Source organism: Somniosus microcephalus, chromosome 3 (genome assembly GCF_052327205.1).
Source record: "Somniosus microcephalus isolate GS21.2 chromosome 3, FLI_Smic_1.0, whole genome shotgun sequence".
Classification (NCBI taxonomy): Eukaryota; Metazoa; Chordata; class Chondrichthyes; order Squaliformes; family Somniosidae; genus Somniosus; species Somniosus microcephalus.
In genome coordinates, this window is record NC_140989.1 from 346,727,039 (window position 1) to 346,746,648 (window position 19,610).

General features: G+C 45.6%; 1 protein-coding gene across 2 annotated transcripts in view; it reads left to right on the forward strand.

The window, feature by feature from the left end:
* bcar3 (BCAR3 adaptor protein, NSP family member) overlaps window positions 1-19,610 on the forward strand; it is a 219,140-nt gene that overhangs the window by 68,536 nt on the left and 130,994 nt on the right. For both annotated transcript variants that reach the window (XM_085983300.1, XM_085983301.1), the window contains exon 3: window positions 17,582-17,696. In XM_085983300.1, the coding sequence (XP_085839426.1) occupies window positions 17,582-17,696 (115 nt within the window). The remainder of the gene's footprint in view (window positions 1-17,581; window positions 17,697-19,610) is intronic.

Sequence of the window (19,610 nt, forward strand, 5' to 3'; positions counted from 1 at the left end):
AAGGGTGATGGGAAGCAGATTCAATGGTAACTTTCACAAGAGAATTGGATGAATACTTGAAGGGGAAAAAAATTACTGGGCTGTGGGGAAAGAGCCGGGGAGTGGGACTAATTGGATAGCTCTACCACAGAGCTGGCACAGGCACGAAGGGCCGAATGGCCTCCTTCTTCTGTGCTGTAAGATTCTATGATAAGCTTCTTCACGCTACCTGTCCACGGCGGTTTTCACAGTGAAGCCCAATCCTGTCCTCACCCAGTGTCTGCATTGTCCAGCAAGGATCACTGGACAGCGCTCGGCAGCATGAAGCCTGCTAACTGAGACTGGCTAATTCGACCGAGAATGAGGCTTGAAGCTGGGACCTCCCTGGCCTGTGCGGTTCAGCGGTGTAGTTTCATCCATGCCACTGGGAAAATCTCTGGTCATTTCTTTTTTGAGGATTTTTTTTAAATGCTAGAAAACTATTTTACCACATCTTCTGAAGTCGCTTCCTCCTCAGCAAAGTGATTTTAAGATGCTTGTCTTTCATTCGAAAGCCCTCCATGGCCTTACCTCAGTGAGCTACTCTAGATGTACATCCCGCTCACACCCTTCACTCATCTAACACAGGTTTACTCCTCGTTTCCCCACTCCCTCGGCAACACCAGCAGCCGTTGCTCTTTCACTCACTACAGCCCCCTTTCCTAATTCCTCCACCTTGTCATCTCCCTCCCTGCTTTCATATGGCTTCCTTAAAAATCCTTCTCTTCTGCCCTCTTCTCCCCTAACTTCCCTTTTGCCCTCTACCTTGATGCCCACTCTGTTCCTCCATGCTGTAAAGTGCTTTGAGACATCTTTCTGTACATGGGGAGCACTCTAGAAATATTTGTTGCGTTTAAGAGTAATATCCACACTTTAAAAACAAAAAATGCTTTCAATGTGCAGAACAATCTACCTATGGAATATATCAAAGTTTTGAACCATACATCACACTTCAGATGTCATAGCATTTAAAAAATTTAGATCACTTCCATATAGCGAGTACCTGAGCAGCGGCCTTAAAGAGGCAGGCCACCTACGCAGTTAAAGAAAAAAATACTTGCATTTATATAGCGCCTTTCATGACCACCGGACATCTCAAAGTGCTTTACAGCCAATGAAGTACTTTTGAAGTGGAGTCACTGTTGTAATGTGGGAAATGCAGCAGCCAATTTGCACACAACAAGGTCCCACAAACAGCAATGTGATAATGACCAGATAACTCTGCTTTTGTTATGTTGGTTGAGGGATAAATATTGGCCAGGACACCAGGGATAACTCCCCTGCTCCTCTTCAAAATAGTGCCATGGGATCTTTTACGTCCACTTGAGGGCAGACGGGGCCTCGGTTTAACATCTCATCAGAAAGACGGCACTTCCGACAGTGCAGCACTCCCTCAGCACTGCACTGGAGTGTCGGCCTAGCTTTATGTACTCAAGCTCCCTGGAGTGGGACTTGAACCCACAACCTTCTGACTCAGAGGCGAGTGTGCTACCCACTGAACCACGGCTGACACAGTTAAACATCACCTCCATGCGCTAAACCAAGACTGCCACAGGAGATCAGCTGGTACTAACCACAAATTTCTCTGCAATATTTTACATCGTCAGGTGGGGTGGTGCATAGTCAGGCGGTGAGGGGCATTTGCTGCTCCATAGGATAATACAGAAGATAACCGCCAACATTACAAATGTACTTTACAATGATGCTGTAAGAAATGAAAATAAGGGGAAACCCTCCCCCAACCTATTCTCACTGTTGCTGTCTGTGAATGTTTGGGCCAAGAGAGTCAGTTTTCTGATCACACGGTAACAAATTTAAGACATTTCTCCTGTTACGTTTCGCTGCTAGTCATCGCTCTAATGTTGGAGCATCTGTCCTTGAAATGTGTTGGTGGTCTGAATGCAATATTACAACATTGTGGAGAAAAGGCTTAGTGCAAAATTGATGACTCTGATAATGTCTTTCGATGGGTTGAAGTGTTTATGTCTGGAAGATGGTGGGATGTGAATGAGTGGTCATTCAGCGTGTGTGTGTTTACAGAACCGTTCATTAGCTGGGTTGTTGGAATCAGGTGCAGAGCCCAGCAGCTGACCGGCCACGTTTAACAGCCTTCACTTCCTGCAGCACAAAAGCCAGCAGAGATTGTTGAGAAGCACCTGCAGAGAAAAGCATTGTCAAAACACCAGAGCTCAAAGCAATAGAAACTTTTTTTCCAAGTCATACAAGAGGTGTGTTTGAACAGTCATAACATTTACAATAAGATAAGAAAAACAAAAGGCTACCAGGATAACGCAACAGCTATGATCCTAAAGCAGTTTGCCCCCAGTACCACTCAGCTTAACAGAAAGTAACAATGATAAAAGTACCAGACTGAAAACATTCTGCTGCCTTTTGTGCACCGGCCATTTACGACAAATTCAAAGCTAAACAAAGAAGTAGTTTACAGCAAGCCATCTGATTTTAAACACTTCGCCAGCATGAAGAGCTGATCAGGGCACGCTGCTGCTACAATCATGCTATTTGTGGATGAAAAGCACACATGACAAAGCGACTAAATCAAATTGACTTTACGAACAATGAGCGGCCCCCTAATAGGCAAGAACTCCTCCGCACTCTGACCCACCTGAACCCCAGAAGGATTAAATTGCTTCAAACCTTACACCTGCAGTGTTCCCAGTGCAAGCACAACCAGGCTGAGAAACCTTAATGTGTCAATGTACTTCTCCCACACGCTATCAAATGGTACAGTGGCTTCAGGAAATAGATTGAGATATATATATATATGAATTTCAATTTTGAAAATTCAATAAGAAAAAATGTGTTTACTGAGCAAAAGAAAATCTAAGGAGCTACATTAAGATACACTAACTGAATATGGAACTTGAACGATCAGATCTTTTGTCCCTGTGCAAAAAGCAATGATTGAAAATATGGTTTACCATCCAGAAAAGGATCTCACGATGGCTGATGCTTAGGAATAATGCAGTAAGGCCAACCCCACCGACTCATAAATAAGAGACAAACTCTTAAAAATCAAGAGATTTGGTATGTAAATCATGAGTTGCTATTTTTTTTAAACTTAAACCAATATAGATTAACAGTTGGTTTATAAACCTCATTAGTGGCTTATTTAATTTCTAACAGGTCAGAACTCTTTACAAAGATTATATGGGGAGTGGGACTAGCTGAATCGCTCTTGCAGAGAGCCGGCATGGGCTCGATGGGCCGAATGGCTTCCTTCTGTGCTGTAACCATTCTATGATTCTATATCACTGCAGCTGAAAATGCATTAAAAAAACTTTTAAAAAATTCTACCTGTTATCGCCACGTTGCTGTGCATCTCAGTTTAAGGTTACAATGACAGTGATTTTATACGTTTCCTTTTGTATTATAGTTTACTTCTTTATTAGTTGTGCCCCTCTTTTTAAAAAAAAGGGGGCACTTTTGTTTGATGGGAAGACCCCAGTGTCTCCTTATCGGCTTATTAGAAAAAGCAATAAAAAATATCTTGTGCAACCTGCAGCTACAGTAATGCGCGTTGCATCCTGAGCATTGCATGTGGTGCATTACCGCTTTAAGAATTGCAAAGTGGGGGGGGGAAGGAATCGAAACAAAGCCTGCCGAAGCTGGTCCCACCTTCTTTTGGGCGGCCATCGCTGATTGGACAGCGCAGACATCAGTCGAGGCGTTATGGTACCGGGACGTCGGCGACGTGCGAGCTTGACTTCCAGTGGGGGAGCGAAGCTGGCGAAACAAACGTTTGATTGTAGAGTGTAATCGGCTCTTCACTCGGCTTAGGCTTCATTTTATTTATTTGTTTTAATTCCCCAGCGGGTTATCAGGTGGTGGGGGGTGTGGGCGCGGTGAGGAGAGTGACTCCCGGCTACCTACTCCCGTTCATTACTGGTGGCAGAGAGAGAGAGAGGGATACCGGGCCGGATGCTTCATGTGAATCACGCCAGTAGATAAAAAAGCCCTGAGATTTGAGAGTTCTATCGCAAGATCATGAGTGGAGGCTTAATTTTACTTCGAAATCATATCTCTCACGATAAATTCATGAGAGTTGGCATGTCCGATAATGTGCTGTAAATTTTATGTTAAATATTGTAGTGACTATGGTGCTCAACATTCTAGGTTATTTAAAAAACGAGTCTGGGCCTGCTTTCAGGCCCAGGCTCGGCATTGAACAGGCAGCGTGCACTCAAACAATGAGGCCCAAAATTGGGCCTCGGGGTTCAGGCCTCAGGCCTCATCCCTCATCTAATTATTCTGGGCACGCTGCCAGTGCCTGTTGAGCCTCCATAGGCGGCTCACCTTTCCCCAGCATTGAATGTAGTGCACCAGCCCTCGGATAAGTCCCAGTGGTGGGGTGGGGTGGGGTAAGGACAGCGGGATGGGGCTGATTGCAGCTGGCAGCAGTTGTCGGAAGTACTGCAGAGCCAGGAGGAGCAATCCTGCACTTTTCAGCTCCACATAAAAAAAAAATGTGTTTTTGGTGGCAGCCTCACCCACGTCCAGAATACCCGAGCAGAGCAGGCTCGAGGCCTGCTCCACTCAGGGTGGCACAGTTTCTGGAAAGGGTCCTTCAACAGGTGCTAGACCCCTCATTAACCTATTTAAGGGGCCCAACGCCTGTTTTAGGCAGTCACCTGGGACGCCTAAAAAATGGGCCCTCTGGATTTAGAAGTGGAACCAACGCCTGCACAGATTGGACGCAGGCCGCCCCTTTGCTAAATTGGTATGCTTTGCACCTGTATTACACCCAATGCATACCAATTTCTACCCAAAAATGTCCAACCATCATATACCACTAATAAAAATAATGGCAGGATCGCGTCTTCTTTTCCCTGATTTTTCAAGCTGAATTACTTCACTTACTTTCCCGTCCTGAAGGCTCTGACTGTTGCCAAGATGTTTAACTATATATGGATCATTGTATGATATGTACTGTATAAGTTATGTGGAGAGACTGGAGAAGCCGGGGTTGTCCTCCCTAGAGCAGAGAAGGTTAAGAGGAGATTTGATATAGGTGTTCAAAATCATGAACGGCTTTGATAGAGTAAATAAGGAGAAACTGTTTCCTGTGGCAGAAGGGTCGGTAACCAGAGGACACAGATTTAAGGTGAGCGGCAAAAGAACCAGAGGCGACATGAGGAAACATTCTTTTACGCAGCGAGTTGTTGTGATCTGGAATGCGCTGCCTGAAAGGGAGATGGAAGCAGATTCAATAGTAATATTCAAAAGAGAATTGGATAAATAGTCGAAGGGAATACATTTGCAGGGCTGTGGGGAAAGAGCAGGGAAGTGGGACTAATTGGATAGCTCTACCAAAGAGCTGGCACAGGCATGATGGGCCGAATGGCCTCCTTCTGTGCTGTATCATTCTATGATAATAGTAATATGTTGTATACAGTAAAGTATGAGCACAATCCAAAATATATACAACATACTGATCATCACAAGATCTCAAAATTCTGGATGAGGAAGGTTTTTCAGACAATCTTAATTCATCCACAAAGACATGACAGCCTCCCCTCCACCCCCCACCACCCATTGCAGCATCTAATTATTACTTCAATAATTCCGGAGTTTTGACCTCCACTACTCCATCTACTCACCCATTCCATGTGTTGATCACCCTTTATGTAAAGAAGAAATTCCTTTTATTAGTCATAAATTTACCTTTTACCTGTTTGAACCTGTGATCTCCTGGTCCTATTCCTGCAACTTAATTTGAAGTAATATTCTGGATTTGCCTTTTTTATTCCCTTGACTATCCTATATAGGGGTAAAAGCAGGAATAAATTGTCAGAAAACATATTTGAAAGTTCTTTATCTGAATGCACGCAGCATTTGTAACAAAATAGACGAGTTGATGGTACAAATAACTACACATGGGTATGATCTGGTGGCCATTACGGAAACATAGCTGCAAGACGATCATGACTGGGAACTAAACATACAAGGGTATTTGACAATTAGGAAGGACAGACAGGAAAGAAAGGGAGGTGGGATTGCTATGTTAGTCAAGGATGGAATCACTGCAATAGTCAGAAATGATATTGGGTCAAAGGATCAGGATAGTGAAACAGTTTGGGTGGAGATAATAAGGAATAATAAGGGGAAAAAGTCACTAGTGGGCGTAGTCTATAGGCCTCCTAACAGTTGCAACTCTGTTGGTTGGAGTATAAATCAGGAAATAGTTGGGGCTTGTAATAAGGGAACAGCTATAATCATGGGGGATTTTAACTTTCATATTGACTGGACTAATCAAATTGGGCATGGCAACCTTGAGGAAGAGTTCATAGAGTGTATTAGGGACGGGTTCCTTGAGCAGTATGTAACTGAACCAACCAGGGGGCAGGCAATCTTAGATCTGGTCCTGTGTAATGAGACAGGATTAATAAAAAATGTCCTAGTAAAGGATCCCCTTGGAATGAGTGACCATAATATGGTTGAATTCCAAATTCAGTTTGAGGGTGAGAGAGTTGGATCTCAAACCAGTGTACTAAGCTTAAATAAAGGAGACTATGAAGGTATGAGAGTAGAATTGACTAAAGTGGACTGGGAAAACAGATTAAAGTATAAAACGGTACAAGAGCAGTGGTCTACATTCAAGGAGATATTTCACATCTTTCAAGATAAATATATTCCACTGAGAAAAAAGGGGAGTAAAAGAAAAGACAGCCATCCGTGTCTTAGTAAAGTAATAAAGGATAGTATCCGACTGAAAACAAGGGCATATAAAGTAGCCAAATCTAGTGGGAGGATAGAAGACTGGGAAGCATTTAAAAGCCAGCAAACAATAACTAAAAGATTAATTAAGAAAGGGAAGATAGATTATGAAAGTAAACTAGCAAAAAATATAAAAACAGATAGCAAGAGTTTCTACAGCTATATAAAAAGAAAACGGGTGGCTAAAGTGAACATTGGTCCCTTAGAGGATGAGATTGGGAAACTAGTGGTGGGGAACATGGAGGTGGCAAAGACGCTGAACAAATATTTTGTATCAGTCTTTACAGTAGAGGACACAAAATATCCCAACACTGGACAAACAGGGGGCAATGGGGGGGGAGGAGCTAAACATGATTAAAATCACTAAGGAGATGGTACTCGGTAAAATAATGGGACTTAAGGCGGATAAATCCCCCGGACCTGATGGCCTACGTCCTAGGGTCTTGAGAGAAGTGGCGGTAGGGATTGTGGATGCATTGATGATTATTTTCCAAAACTCTCTGGACTCAGGAAAGGTCCCGGCAGATTGGAAAACTGCTAATGTAACACCCTTATTTAAGAAGGGAAGTAGACAAAAAGCTGGAAACTATAGACCAGTTAGCCTAACATCTGTGGTTGGCAAAATGTTGGAGTCCATTATTAAGGAAACAGTAACAGAGCATTTGGATAAACATAATTTAATAGGACAGAGTCAGCATGGTTTTATGAAGGGGAAGTCATGTTTGACAAATTTGCTCGAATTCTTTGAGGACGTAACATACAGGGTGGATAAAGGGGAACCAGTGGATGTAGTGTATCTGGACTTCCAAAAGGCATTTGACAAGGTTCCACACAAAAGATTACTGATCAAAATAAAAAATCACGGGATTGGGGGTCATATACTGACATGGGTGGAAGATTGGCTATCTAACAGAAAACAAAGAGTTGGGATAAATGGTTCATTCTCAGGATGGCAATCAGTAACTAGTGGTGTTCCGCAGGGGTCAGTGCTGGGACCCCAACTCTTCACAATCTATATTAATGATTTGGAGGAAGGGACCGAGTGCAACATATCCAAGTTTGCCGACGATACAAAGATGGGAGGGAAAGCAGTGAGTGAGGAGGACATAAAAAACCTGCAAAAGGACATAGACAGGCTAAGTGAGTGGGCAGAGATTTGGCAGATGGAATATAATATTGGAAAGTGTGAGGTTATGCACTTTGGCAGAAAAAATCAAAGAGCAAGTTATTATCTAAATGGAGAGAAACTGCAAAGTGCTACATTACAAAGGGACCTGGGGGTCCTGGTGCATGAAACACAAAAAGTTAGTATGCAGGTGCAGCAGGTGATCAGGAAGGCCAATAGAATCTTGGCTTTTATTGCAAGGGGGATGGAGTATAAAAACAGGGAGGTCTTACTGCAGTTATACAGGGTATTGGTGAGGCCACACCTGGAATACTGCGTGCAGTTTTGGTTTCCATATTTAAGAAAAGATATACTTGCTCTCGAGGCGGTTCAGAGAAGGTTCACTCGGTTGATTCCAGAGATGAGGGGATTGACGTATGAGGAAGGGTTGAGTAGGTTGGGCCTCTACTCATTGGAGTTCAGAAGAATGAGAGGCGATCTTATCGAAACATATAAGATTGTGAGGGGGCTTGATCGGGTGGATGCGGTGAGGATGTTTCCACTGATGGGTGAGACTAGAACTAGGGGGCATAACCTTAGAATAAGGGGCTGCCCTTTCAAAACTGAGATGAGGAGAAACTTCTTCACTCAGAGGGTAGTAAATCTATGGAATTTGCTACCCCAGAGAGCTGCGGAAGCTGCAACATTAAATAAATTTAAAACCGAGATAGACAGTTTCCTAGCAGATAAGGGAATTAGGGGTTACGGGGAGAGGGCAGGGAAGTGGACGTGAGTCTAGGTTCGGATCAGCCATGATCCTATTGAATGGCGGAGCAGGCCCGAGGGGCCGTATGGCCTACTCCTGCTCCTATTTCTTATGTCCTTATAAAATCACCTCTAAGGTGCCTCCTTTCCAGGCTGAAAACAACAACAACTTGCATTTATATCGTGCCTTTTTTTGAGACAAAAATTGACAACGAGCCAAAGAAGGAGATATTCGGAGAGGCGACTAAAAGCTTGGAGCCCAGGTTTCTCCAGTCCTTCCTCATAACTCAGCGCTTTGACACTTGGATCAGCCTCGTAACTCTTCTTTGCACTGCTTCTAGTTTCTGAATGTCTCCCTAGTTTCTTGGCAACTAGAACTGGACACAGCTGCGGTTTAATTGTCCAGATTAATCACAACTTTTCCTGACGTGTATCCTACTGTTTTAGCCCTGTCGTTCAACATTCTGTTGGCTTTGTTGATTGCTGCTCTACACTGCTTCGACATAAGTGTAGAGTTTACTAAGACTCCTGGGTCTCTTTTTAACTTCACCCGTAGCTATTTCAACACCATTCATGGCGTACGTGTGTCGCCTATATTTCCTTCCTGATGCGGTACTTTGCACTTGTCTGCAATAGTTTCATTGGCCATTTTTCTGCCCATATGCATATTTTGTCCAACTCTGTCTGTAATCTCTGATCTGCCTCCTCTGATTCCAGTGCCCCTCCTAGTTTGGGATCATTTGCAAATTTGACCAGTTTCTGAATCCAAGTCATTCTTGTAAAATGGAAGCACTAAGCCTGGGGCACCTCACTCAGTACTTCCTCCTAGCCCAATATAACTTCTCTAACAAGTACCTCTTGTTTTCTACTTTTCAGCCAATGTCTTAACTATAGTTTTGAGTTTAATTAATAGAACATAAATATAAGACATAAGATGTAGGAGCAGGCGTAGGTCATTTGGCCCCTCAAGTCTGCTCCGCCATTCAATAAGATCATGGCTGATCTGATCTTGGCCTCAACTCTACGTTCCTGCCCGCTCCCCATAACCCTTGACTCCCTTAGCGTTCAAAAATCTGCTATCTCCACCTTTAAATATATTCAATGACCCAGCCTCCACAGCTCTCTGGGGAAGAGAATTCCAAAGATTCACGACCCTCTGAGAGAAGAAATTCCTCCTCCATTTCCAATTTAAAAGGGTGCCCCCTTATTCTGAAATTATGCCCCCTAGTTCTAGATTCCCCCACGAGGGGAAACATCCTCTCTGCATCTACCCTGTCAAGCCCCTTCAGAATCTTATATGTTTCAATAAGATCCCCTCTCATTCTTCTAAACTCCAATGAGTATAGGCCCAACCTGCTCAACCTTTCTTCATAAGACAGCCCCTTCATCTCCGGAATCAACCTCGTGAACCTTCTCTGAACTGCCTCCAATGCAAGTATATCCTTCCTTAAATAAGGAGACCAAAACTGTACGCAGTACTCCAGGTGTGGTCTCACCAACGCCCTGTACAGTTGTAACAGGACTTCCCTACTTTTATACTCCATTCCCTTTGCAATAAATGCTAACACTCCATTTGCCTTCCTAATTACTTGCTGTACCTGCATGCTAACGTTTTGTGATTCATGTACAAGGACCCCCAGATCCCTCTGTACCTCAGCATTTTGTAATCTCTCCCCATTTAAATAATAATTTGCTTTTTTATTTTTCCTACCAAAGTGGATAACCTCGCATTTTCCCACATTAAACTCCATCTGCCAGAGTTTTGCCCATTCACTTAGCCTATCTCTATCCCTTTGGAGATTCTTTGCGTCTTCCACACAATTTGCTTTCCTACCTATCTTTGTATCATCAGCAAATTTGGCTACATTACACTCGGTCCCTTCATCCAAGTCATTAATATAGATTGTAAATAGTTGAGGCCCCAGCACTGATCCCTGCGGCACCCCACTAGTTACAGTTGGCCAATCTGAAAATGATTAGTTAGTTAGCCAATCCTCTGTTCATGCTAACATATTACCCCCAACCCCGTGAGCTCTTATCTTGTGTAGTAACCTTTTATTTGGCACCTTATTGAATGCCTTCTGGAAATCCAAATACTGTACACCACATCTACTGGTTCCCCCTTTATCCACCCTGCTCATTACATCCTCAAAGAATTCCAGCAAATTTGTCAAACGTTATTTCCCTTTCATAAAACCACGTTGACTCTGCTTGACTATATTATGATTTTCTAAATGTCCTGCTATCACTTCCTTAATGATGGACTCCAGCATTTTCCCAATGACAGATGTTAGGCTAACTGGTCGATAGTTGCCTGCTTTCTGCCTCCCTCCTTTCTTAAATAGGGGTGTTACATTTGCGGTTTTCCAGTCCGCTGGGACCTCTCCAGAATCCAGGGAATATTGGTAGATACAACCAATATATATGGTATACTGGTCAGAGTCCAATATATACAGTATATATCGATCACAGTCCGATATATACAGTATATATCGATCACAGTCTGATATATACAGCAATATCGATCACAGTCCGATATATACAGTACTAGCTGGGGGGCCCGGTGTTGCCAAGGCTTTTTTGTAAAATGGCAGTTTGAAGGATTAGGCCCCGCTCACCCCGCAGGATTGGTCAACCATCAAGTCAATCAACGCTAATGAGCGGATTCCCCCGTAGGATTGGTCAACCATCAGGTTTTTGAATGTTTTTTGTATACTGCCCGAACAATTTTTGTCTGACCAAAATGTAAATATGCCTATGACACTCCCCTAATCATAAGCTTTCTTTTGATATAACATATGTGCAGGTACGCTCTATAACTTTTGAGTGTATAGCGGACATACACACAGACAGACAGACACGCAGACAAACAGACGGACGGATCCTTTTATATATATATAATATATATAGATATCGATCAGTCTGATATATACAGTATATCGATCAGTTTGATATATACAGTATATCGATCACAGTCCGATATATACAGTATATCGATCACAGTCCGATATATACAGTATATATATCGATCACAGTCTGATATACAGTATATCGATCACAGTCTGATATACAGTATATCGATCACAGTCTGATATACAGTATATCGATCACAGTCCGATATATACAGTATATCGATCACAGTCCGATATATACAGTATATCGATCACAGTCCGATATATACAGTGTATCGATCACAGTCCGATATATATAGTATACCAATCACAGTCTGATATATACAGTACTAGCTGGGGGTGCCCGGCGTTGCCAGGGCAATTTTGGGCCGCGCGGTTTACATCCGGGCGCTGCCGCTCCCCCGCTCTGTGTCACTCTTTCCCTCTCTGACCCTCTCTCTCTCCCTCCCCCTCTCTCTCCCTGCCCCTCTCTCTCCCTGCCCCTCTCTCTGTCACCTCTCTCTCTCCCTCCCTCTCTCTCCATCCCCCTCTCTCTCCCTCCCCCTCTCTCTCCCTCCCCGCTCTCTCTCCCTCCCCCTGTCCCTGGTTTACTCTCTCTCCCTCCCTCCCCCTCTCCTTCCCTCCCTCCCCCTCTCCTCTCCCTCCCTCCCTTCCTCCTCTCCCTCCCTGTCCCTTTCCTCGGAGCCCGGACGCGGATACGCGAAGCCCCCGATCACAATGCTAGATCGGCGATTTTCCGTCACTCACCTCAACGGCCCGCAGAGCCCGAGCCGAGGAAACTACAATTCCCAGACTTCTGTGCGTGCTCAGGTCCCGCTCCGGGCCGCCGCCGACGTTCACGCGCTCGCTGTCTCCCGCCCCGCTAGCCTTTACGAAGATGGCGGTGATCGCGGGGCGGGCCCAGCGGGACTGGCGGTGCCTAGCTCGGGCGTGGCTGGCGAGGAGAGGCCGAGGCCTGAGGCCTGCAGGCAGCTCATCCACCGCCGAGGGGGGGAAAGCCCGAATCCCCTTTGCAAAAGGATGTTTTTTTCTTTTAAAACCAACTTTTTTTTTCCTGGAAATGTATATTTCAAAATAAACACACAAAGTGGGAAAAATAAATGAATAGTTAGGAATCAAGATGGTGGCCACTCACCTCAGCTCAGAAGGATTAGGCCCACCCACACACGCAATGAAATGCCCCCAGTGACGCACCGATTGGTCAACCATCAGGTCACTCAACTGTAGGATTGGTCAAGCATCACGTCACTCAACGCTAATGAGCAGATTGTTTTCCATTTTTTTCCATTTTTTATCCACTGTCCGAACAATTTTTGTCTGACCAAAAAGTAAATACACCTATGACATTTCCAGAATCATAAGCTTTCTTTTGATATAACATGTGTGCAGGTACGCTCTATAACTTTTGAGTGTATAGCGGACATACACACAGACAGACAGACACGCAGACAAACAGACGGACGGATCCTTTTTTATATATATATATATATATATATCGATCAGTCTGATATATACAGTATATCGATCAGTTTGATATATACAGTATATCGATCACAGTCCGATATATATACAGTATATATATCGATCACAGTCTGATATACAGTATATCGATCACAGTCTGATATACAGTATATCGATCACAGTCTGATATACAGTATATCGGTCACAGTCCAATATATACAGTATATCGATCACAGTCCGATATATACAGTATATCGATCACAGTCCGATATATACAGTGTATCGATCACAGTCCGATATATATAGTATACCAATCACAGTCCGATATATACAGTACTAGCTGGGGGTGCCCGGCGTTGCCAGGGCAATTTTGGGCCGCGCGGTTTATATCCGGGCGCTGCCGCTACCCCGCTCTGTGTCACTCTTTCCCTCTCTGACCCTCTCTCTCTCCCTCCCCCTCTCTCTCCCTCCCCCTCTCTCTCCCTGCCCCTCTCTCTGTCACCTCTCTCTCTCCCTCCCTCTCTCTCCCTCCCCCTCTCCCTCCCTCCCCGCTCTCTCTCCCTCCCCCTGTCCCTGGTTTACTCTCTCTCCCTCCCTCCCCCTCTCCTTCCCTCCCTCCCCCTCTCCTCTCCCTCCCTCCCTTCCTCCTCTCCCTCCCTGTCCCTTTCCTCGGAGCCCGGACGCGGATACCCGAAGCCCCCGATCACAATGCTAGATCGGCGATTTTCCGTCACTCACCTCAACGGCCCGCAGAGCCCGAGCCGAGGAAACTACAATTCCCAGACTTCTGTGCGTGCTCAGGTCCCGCTCCGGGCCGCCGCCGACGTTCACGCGCTCGCTGTCTCCCGCCCCGCTAGCCTTTACGAAGATGGCGGTGATCGCGGGGCGGGCCCAGCGGGACTGGCGGTGCCTAGCTCGGGCGTGGCTGGCGAGGAGAGGCCGAGGCCTGAGGCCTGCAGGCAGCTCATCCACCGCCGAGGGGGGGAAAGCCCGAATCCCCTTTGCAAAAGGATGTTTTTTTCTTTTAAACCCAACTTTTTTTTTCCTGGAAATGTATATTTCAAAATAAACACACAAAGTGGGAAAAATAAATGAATAGTTAGGAATCAAGATGGTGGCCACTCACCTCAGCTCAGAAGGATTAGGCCCACCCACACACGCAATGAAATGCCCCCAGTGACGCACCGATTGGTCAACCATCAGGTCACTCAACTGTAGGATTGGTCAAGCATCACGTCACTCAACGCTAATGAGCAGATTGTTTTCCATTTTTTTCCATTTTTTATCCACTGTCCGAACAATTTTTGTCTGACCAAACAGTAAATACACCTATGACACTTCCAGAATCATAAGCTTTCTTTTGATATAACATGTGTGCAGGTACGCTCTATAACTTTTGAGTGTATAGCGGACATACACACAGACAGACAGACACGCAGACAAACAGACGGACGGATCCTTTTATATATATATAATATATATAGATATCGATCAGTCTGATATATACAGTATATCGATCAGTTTGATATATACAGTATATCGATCACAGTCCGATATATACAGTATATCGATCACAGTCCGATATATACAGTATATATATCGATCACAGTCTGATATACAGTATATCGATCACAGTCTGATATACAGTATATCGATCACAGTCTGATATACAGTATATCGATCACAGTCCGATATATACAGTATATCGATCACAGTCCGATATATACAGTATATCAATCACAGTCCGATATATACAGTGTATCGATCACAGTCCGATATATATAGTATACCAATCACAGTCTGATATATACAGTACTAGCTGGGGGTGCCCGGCGTTGCCAGGGCAATTTTGGGCCGCGCGGTTTACATCCGGGCGCTGCCGCTCCCCCGCTCTGTGTCACTCTTTCCCTCTCTGACCCTCTCTCTCTCCCTCCCCCTCTCTCTCCCTGCCCCTCTCTCTCCCTGCCCCTCTCTCTGTCACCTCTCTCTCTCCCTCCCTCTCTCTCCATCCCCCTCTCTCTCCCTCCCCCTCTCTCTCCCTCCCCGCTCTCTCTCCCTCCCCCTGTCCCTGGTTTACTCTCTCTCCCTCCCTCCCCCTCTCCTTCCCTCCCTCCCCCTCTCCTCTCCCTCCCTCCCTTCCTCCTCTCCCTCCCTGTCCCTTTCCTCGGAGCCCGGACGCGGATACGCGAAGCCCCCGATCACAATGCTAGATCGGCGATTTTCCGTCACTCACCTCAACGGCCCGCAGAGCCCGAGCCGAGGAAACTACAATTCCCAGACTTCTGTGCATGCTCAGGTCCCGCTCCGGGCCGCCACCGACGTTCACGCGCTCGCTGTCTCCCGCCCCGCTAGCCTTTACGAAGATGGCGGTGATCGCGGGGCGGGCCCAGCGGGACTGGCGGTGCCTAGCTCGGGCGTGGCTGGCGAGGAGAGGCCGAGGCCTGAGGCCTGCAGGCAGCTCATCCACCGCCGAGGGGGGGAAAGCCCGAATCCCCTTTGCAAAAGGATGTTTTTTTCTTTTAAAACCAACTTTTTTTTTCCTGGAAATGTATATTTCAAAATAAACACACAAAGTGGGAAAAATAAATGAATAGTTAGGAATCAAGATGGTGGCCACTCACCTCAGCTCAGAAGGATTAGGCCCACCCACACACGCAATGAAATGCCCCCAGTGACGCACCGATTGGTCAACCATCAGGTCACTCAACTGTAGGATTGGTCAAGCATCACGTCACTCAACGCTAATGAGCAGATTGTTTTCCATTTTTTTCCATTTTTTATCCACTGTCCGAACAATTTTTGTCTGACCAAAAAGTAAATACACCTATGACACTTCCAGAATCATAAGCTTTCTTTTGATATAACATGTGTGCAGGTACGCTCTATAACTTTTGAGTGTATAGCGGACATACACACAGACAGACAGACACGCAGACAAACAGACGGACGGATCCTTTTTTATATATATATATATATATATATCGATCAGTCTGATATATACAGTATATCGATCAGTTTGATATATACAGTATATCGATCACAGTCCGATATATATACAGTATATATATCGATCACAGTCTGATATACAGTATATCGATCACAGTCTGATATACAGTATATCGATCACAGTCTGATATACAGTATATCGGTCACAGTCCAATATATACAGTATATCGATCACAGTCCGATATATACAGTATATCGATCACAGTCCGATATATACAGTGTATCGATCACAGTCCGATATATATAGTATACCAATCACAGTCCGATATATACAGTACTAGCTGGGGGTGCCCGGCGTTGCCAGGGCAATTTTGGGCCGCGCGGTTTATATCCGGGCGCTGCCGCTACCCCGCTCTGTGTCACTCTTTCCCTCTCTGACCCTCTCTCTCTCCCTCCCCCTCTCTCTCCCTCCCCCTCTCTCTCCCTGCCCCTCTCTCTGTCACCTCTCTCTCTCCCTCCCTCTCTCTCCCTCCCCCTCTCCCTCCCTCCCCGCTCTCTCTCCCTCCCCCTGTCCCTGGTTTACTCTCTCTCCCTCCCTCCCCCTCTCCTTCCCTCCCTCCCCCTCTCCTCTCCCTCCCTCCCTTCCTCCTCTCCCTCCCTGTCCCTTTCCTCGGAGCCCGGACGCGGATACCCGAAGCCCCCGATCACAATGCTAGATCGGCGATTTTCCGTCACTCACCTCAACGGCCCGCAGAGCCCGAGCCGAGGAAACTACAATTCCCAGACTTCTGTGCGTGCTCAGGTCCCGCTCCGGGCCGCCGCCGACGTTCACGCGCTCGCTGTCTCCCGCCCCGCTAGCCTTTACGAAGATGGCGGTGATCGCGGGGCGGGCCCAGCGGGACTGGCGGTGCCTAGCTCGGGCGTGGCTGGCGAGGAGAGGCCGAGGCTTCGAGGCCTGAGCCCTGCAGGCAGCTCATCCACCGCCGAGGGGGGGAAAGCCCAAGTCCCCTTTGCAAAAGGATGTTTTTTTCTTTTAAAACCAACTTTTTTTTTCAAATCAAGATGGCGGCCACTCACCTCAGCTCAGAAGGATTAGGCCCACCCACACACACAATGAAACGCCCCCAGTGACGCACCGATTGGTCAACCATCAGGTCACTCAACTGTAGGATTGGTCAAGCATCACGTCACTCAACGTTAATGAGCAGATTTTTTTCCATTTTTTGAACGTTTTTTGTCTACTGTCCGAACAATTTTTGTCTGACCAAAAAGTAAATACGCCTATGACACTTCCAGAATCATAAGCTTTCTTTTGATATAACGTGTAGGTACGCTCTATAACCTTTGAGTATTTATACAGTATATCGATCACAGTCTGATATATACAGTAATATCGATCACAGTCCGATATATACAGTAATATCGATCACAGTCCGATATATACAGTAATATCGATCACAGTCCGATATATATATGCAGTATATATCGATCACAGTCCGATATATACAGTATATCGATCACAGTCACAGATATATGCAGTATATCGATCACAGTCACAGATATATGCAGTAATTCATTCATAATCTGATTTACTGTTGTGCCTTTTAACTTGTCACTCACTCTCCATTCTTCTCTCCAGGATTTGCTGCATTTGACAGAGGCCGATCTGAGGCAGCTGGGAATTCAGAACCAGACACATAGGACTCATATTGTATCCAGCATCTTCCTGCTTCAGGAGAGGGAGAGACGGAAAGGTACTCCAGCACCAGACCTTTACTGCGAGTGTGTGTGTGTGGAGAGACACAGTCATTTACAATCTAACTGGCTCAGAATTCAGTCAGTTTGTAGAATATCATTGGGCCGCGGTCCAGGTCCGGGTCCATGTTCACTGGGGGTTTGGCACATGTTTTCTGCTGAAATTATCCTCCCTCATGATAACGGTCCAATTATAATGAAAGCTTGGTAGCAAATAAAATGCATCAATAATTGTCAGCCATGGTTCAGTTGGCAGCACTCCCACCTCTGAGTCAGAAGGTTGTGGGTTTAAGCCCCACTCCAGAGATTTGAGAACAATATCTAGGCTGACACTGAGGGAGTGCTGCACTGTCAGAGGTGCCGTCCTTCAGACGAGAGGTAAAGCCGAGGCCCCTTTTCTCTCTCGGGTGGAAGTAAAAGATCCCATGGCAGTATTCGAAGAAGAGCAGGGGAGTTCACCCTGGTGCCCTGGCCAATATAGATCCCTCAGCCAACACCTGAGTGTGTGGGAGCTTGCTGTGGGCAAATTGGCCGCCACGTTTCCTACATCACAACAGTGACTACACTTCACATGTACGTCATTGACTGTAAAGTGCTTTTGGAGCATCCCGAGGCTGTCAAAGGCGCTATATAAATGCAAGTCTTTAATTTTCCACCCGCGGTTTCTCACCACGATTTGTAATGACCAAGTGATGACCCGGGCGAGCCTGCCAATCTCAATGTGCATCATCAACACAGCTGTTTTTCGGGCGTGTGTTTTTGTTAGGATAAGGCAAACTGTGCTATCCTTCCCACTGCTCCATTGGTGTGAACAACAATAAGGACTGGTTAAACCCACCTACAGAACGGAAAGAACTACTGCGATGGCAAAATCACTTTTCTTTGCAGCAAGCCCAGCTGTCGGTTGATATTTCTGACTGATCCAGAGTATTTATCTGTATTAAGTTCAAGTATAACAGTGACTGCAATTTCAAAGTACTTCAATGGGTGTGAAGCGTTTTGGGACGTCCTAATTGTTTCTTTCTATTCAATATTGTGCTGATTAATTTTGATGACTTTTTCAACTCATCGAGTTGAGGGATGTTGGAATTAGAACAGTTTTGGGATGTAATATTGATACTGGGCAGTTCACAGATGGGCAATGCATGGCCAGCGCAGAGTAAAACTCTCCATACTCGGCTCGAACTCCAACTGCAGAATATTCCTGTTGCACCAGCGTGAACTTCTCATTTCCAGCATCATCATCTTTGTGGCTTCCCGGCATCAGATTGCCAATTGAGTGCCAATTTGTGCTGAATTATTGTGCAGTTTGATGCCACGGACCAGAGGACACCAGGTACTGAGCTGTAACTGTCCAAACTCATTTCACAAAGGACCCCTATGGATCAACGGTGTCAGGCGTGGCTCAGTGGGTAGCACTCTTACTGCTGGGTCAGAAGGTTGTGGGTTCAAGTCCCACTCCGTGGGGTTGAGCACATAATCTAGCCTGACACCCCAGTGCAGTGCTGAGGGAGTGCTGCACTGTCAGAGGTGCCGTATTTCGGATGAGACGTTAAACCAAGGCCCCTGTCTGCCCTCTCGGGTGGACGTAAAAGAGCCCATGGTATTATTTTGAAGAAGAGCAGCGGAGTTTTACCCAGAGTCCTGGCCAATATTATCATATTGCTGTTTATGGGACCTTGTTGTGCAAAATTGCCTGTCACATTTCCTACGTCAAAACAGTGACTACACTTCAAAAGTACTTAGTTTATTGTAAAGGGCTTTGGGACATCCTGAGGCCATGAAAGGCACTATATAAATGCAAGTCTTTCTTTCTTTCTTCTGGTCAGTACTGAAATGAGATAGTATTACATTAGACCTGGTTAAAACTCATGTCTCAAAGTACCTCGCAAAATGAATGGATGGAAAATCAC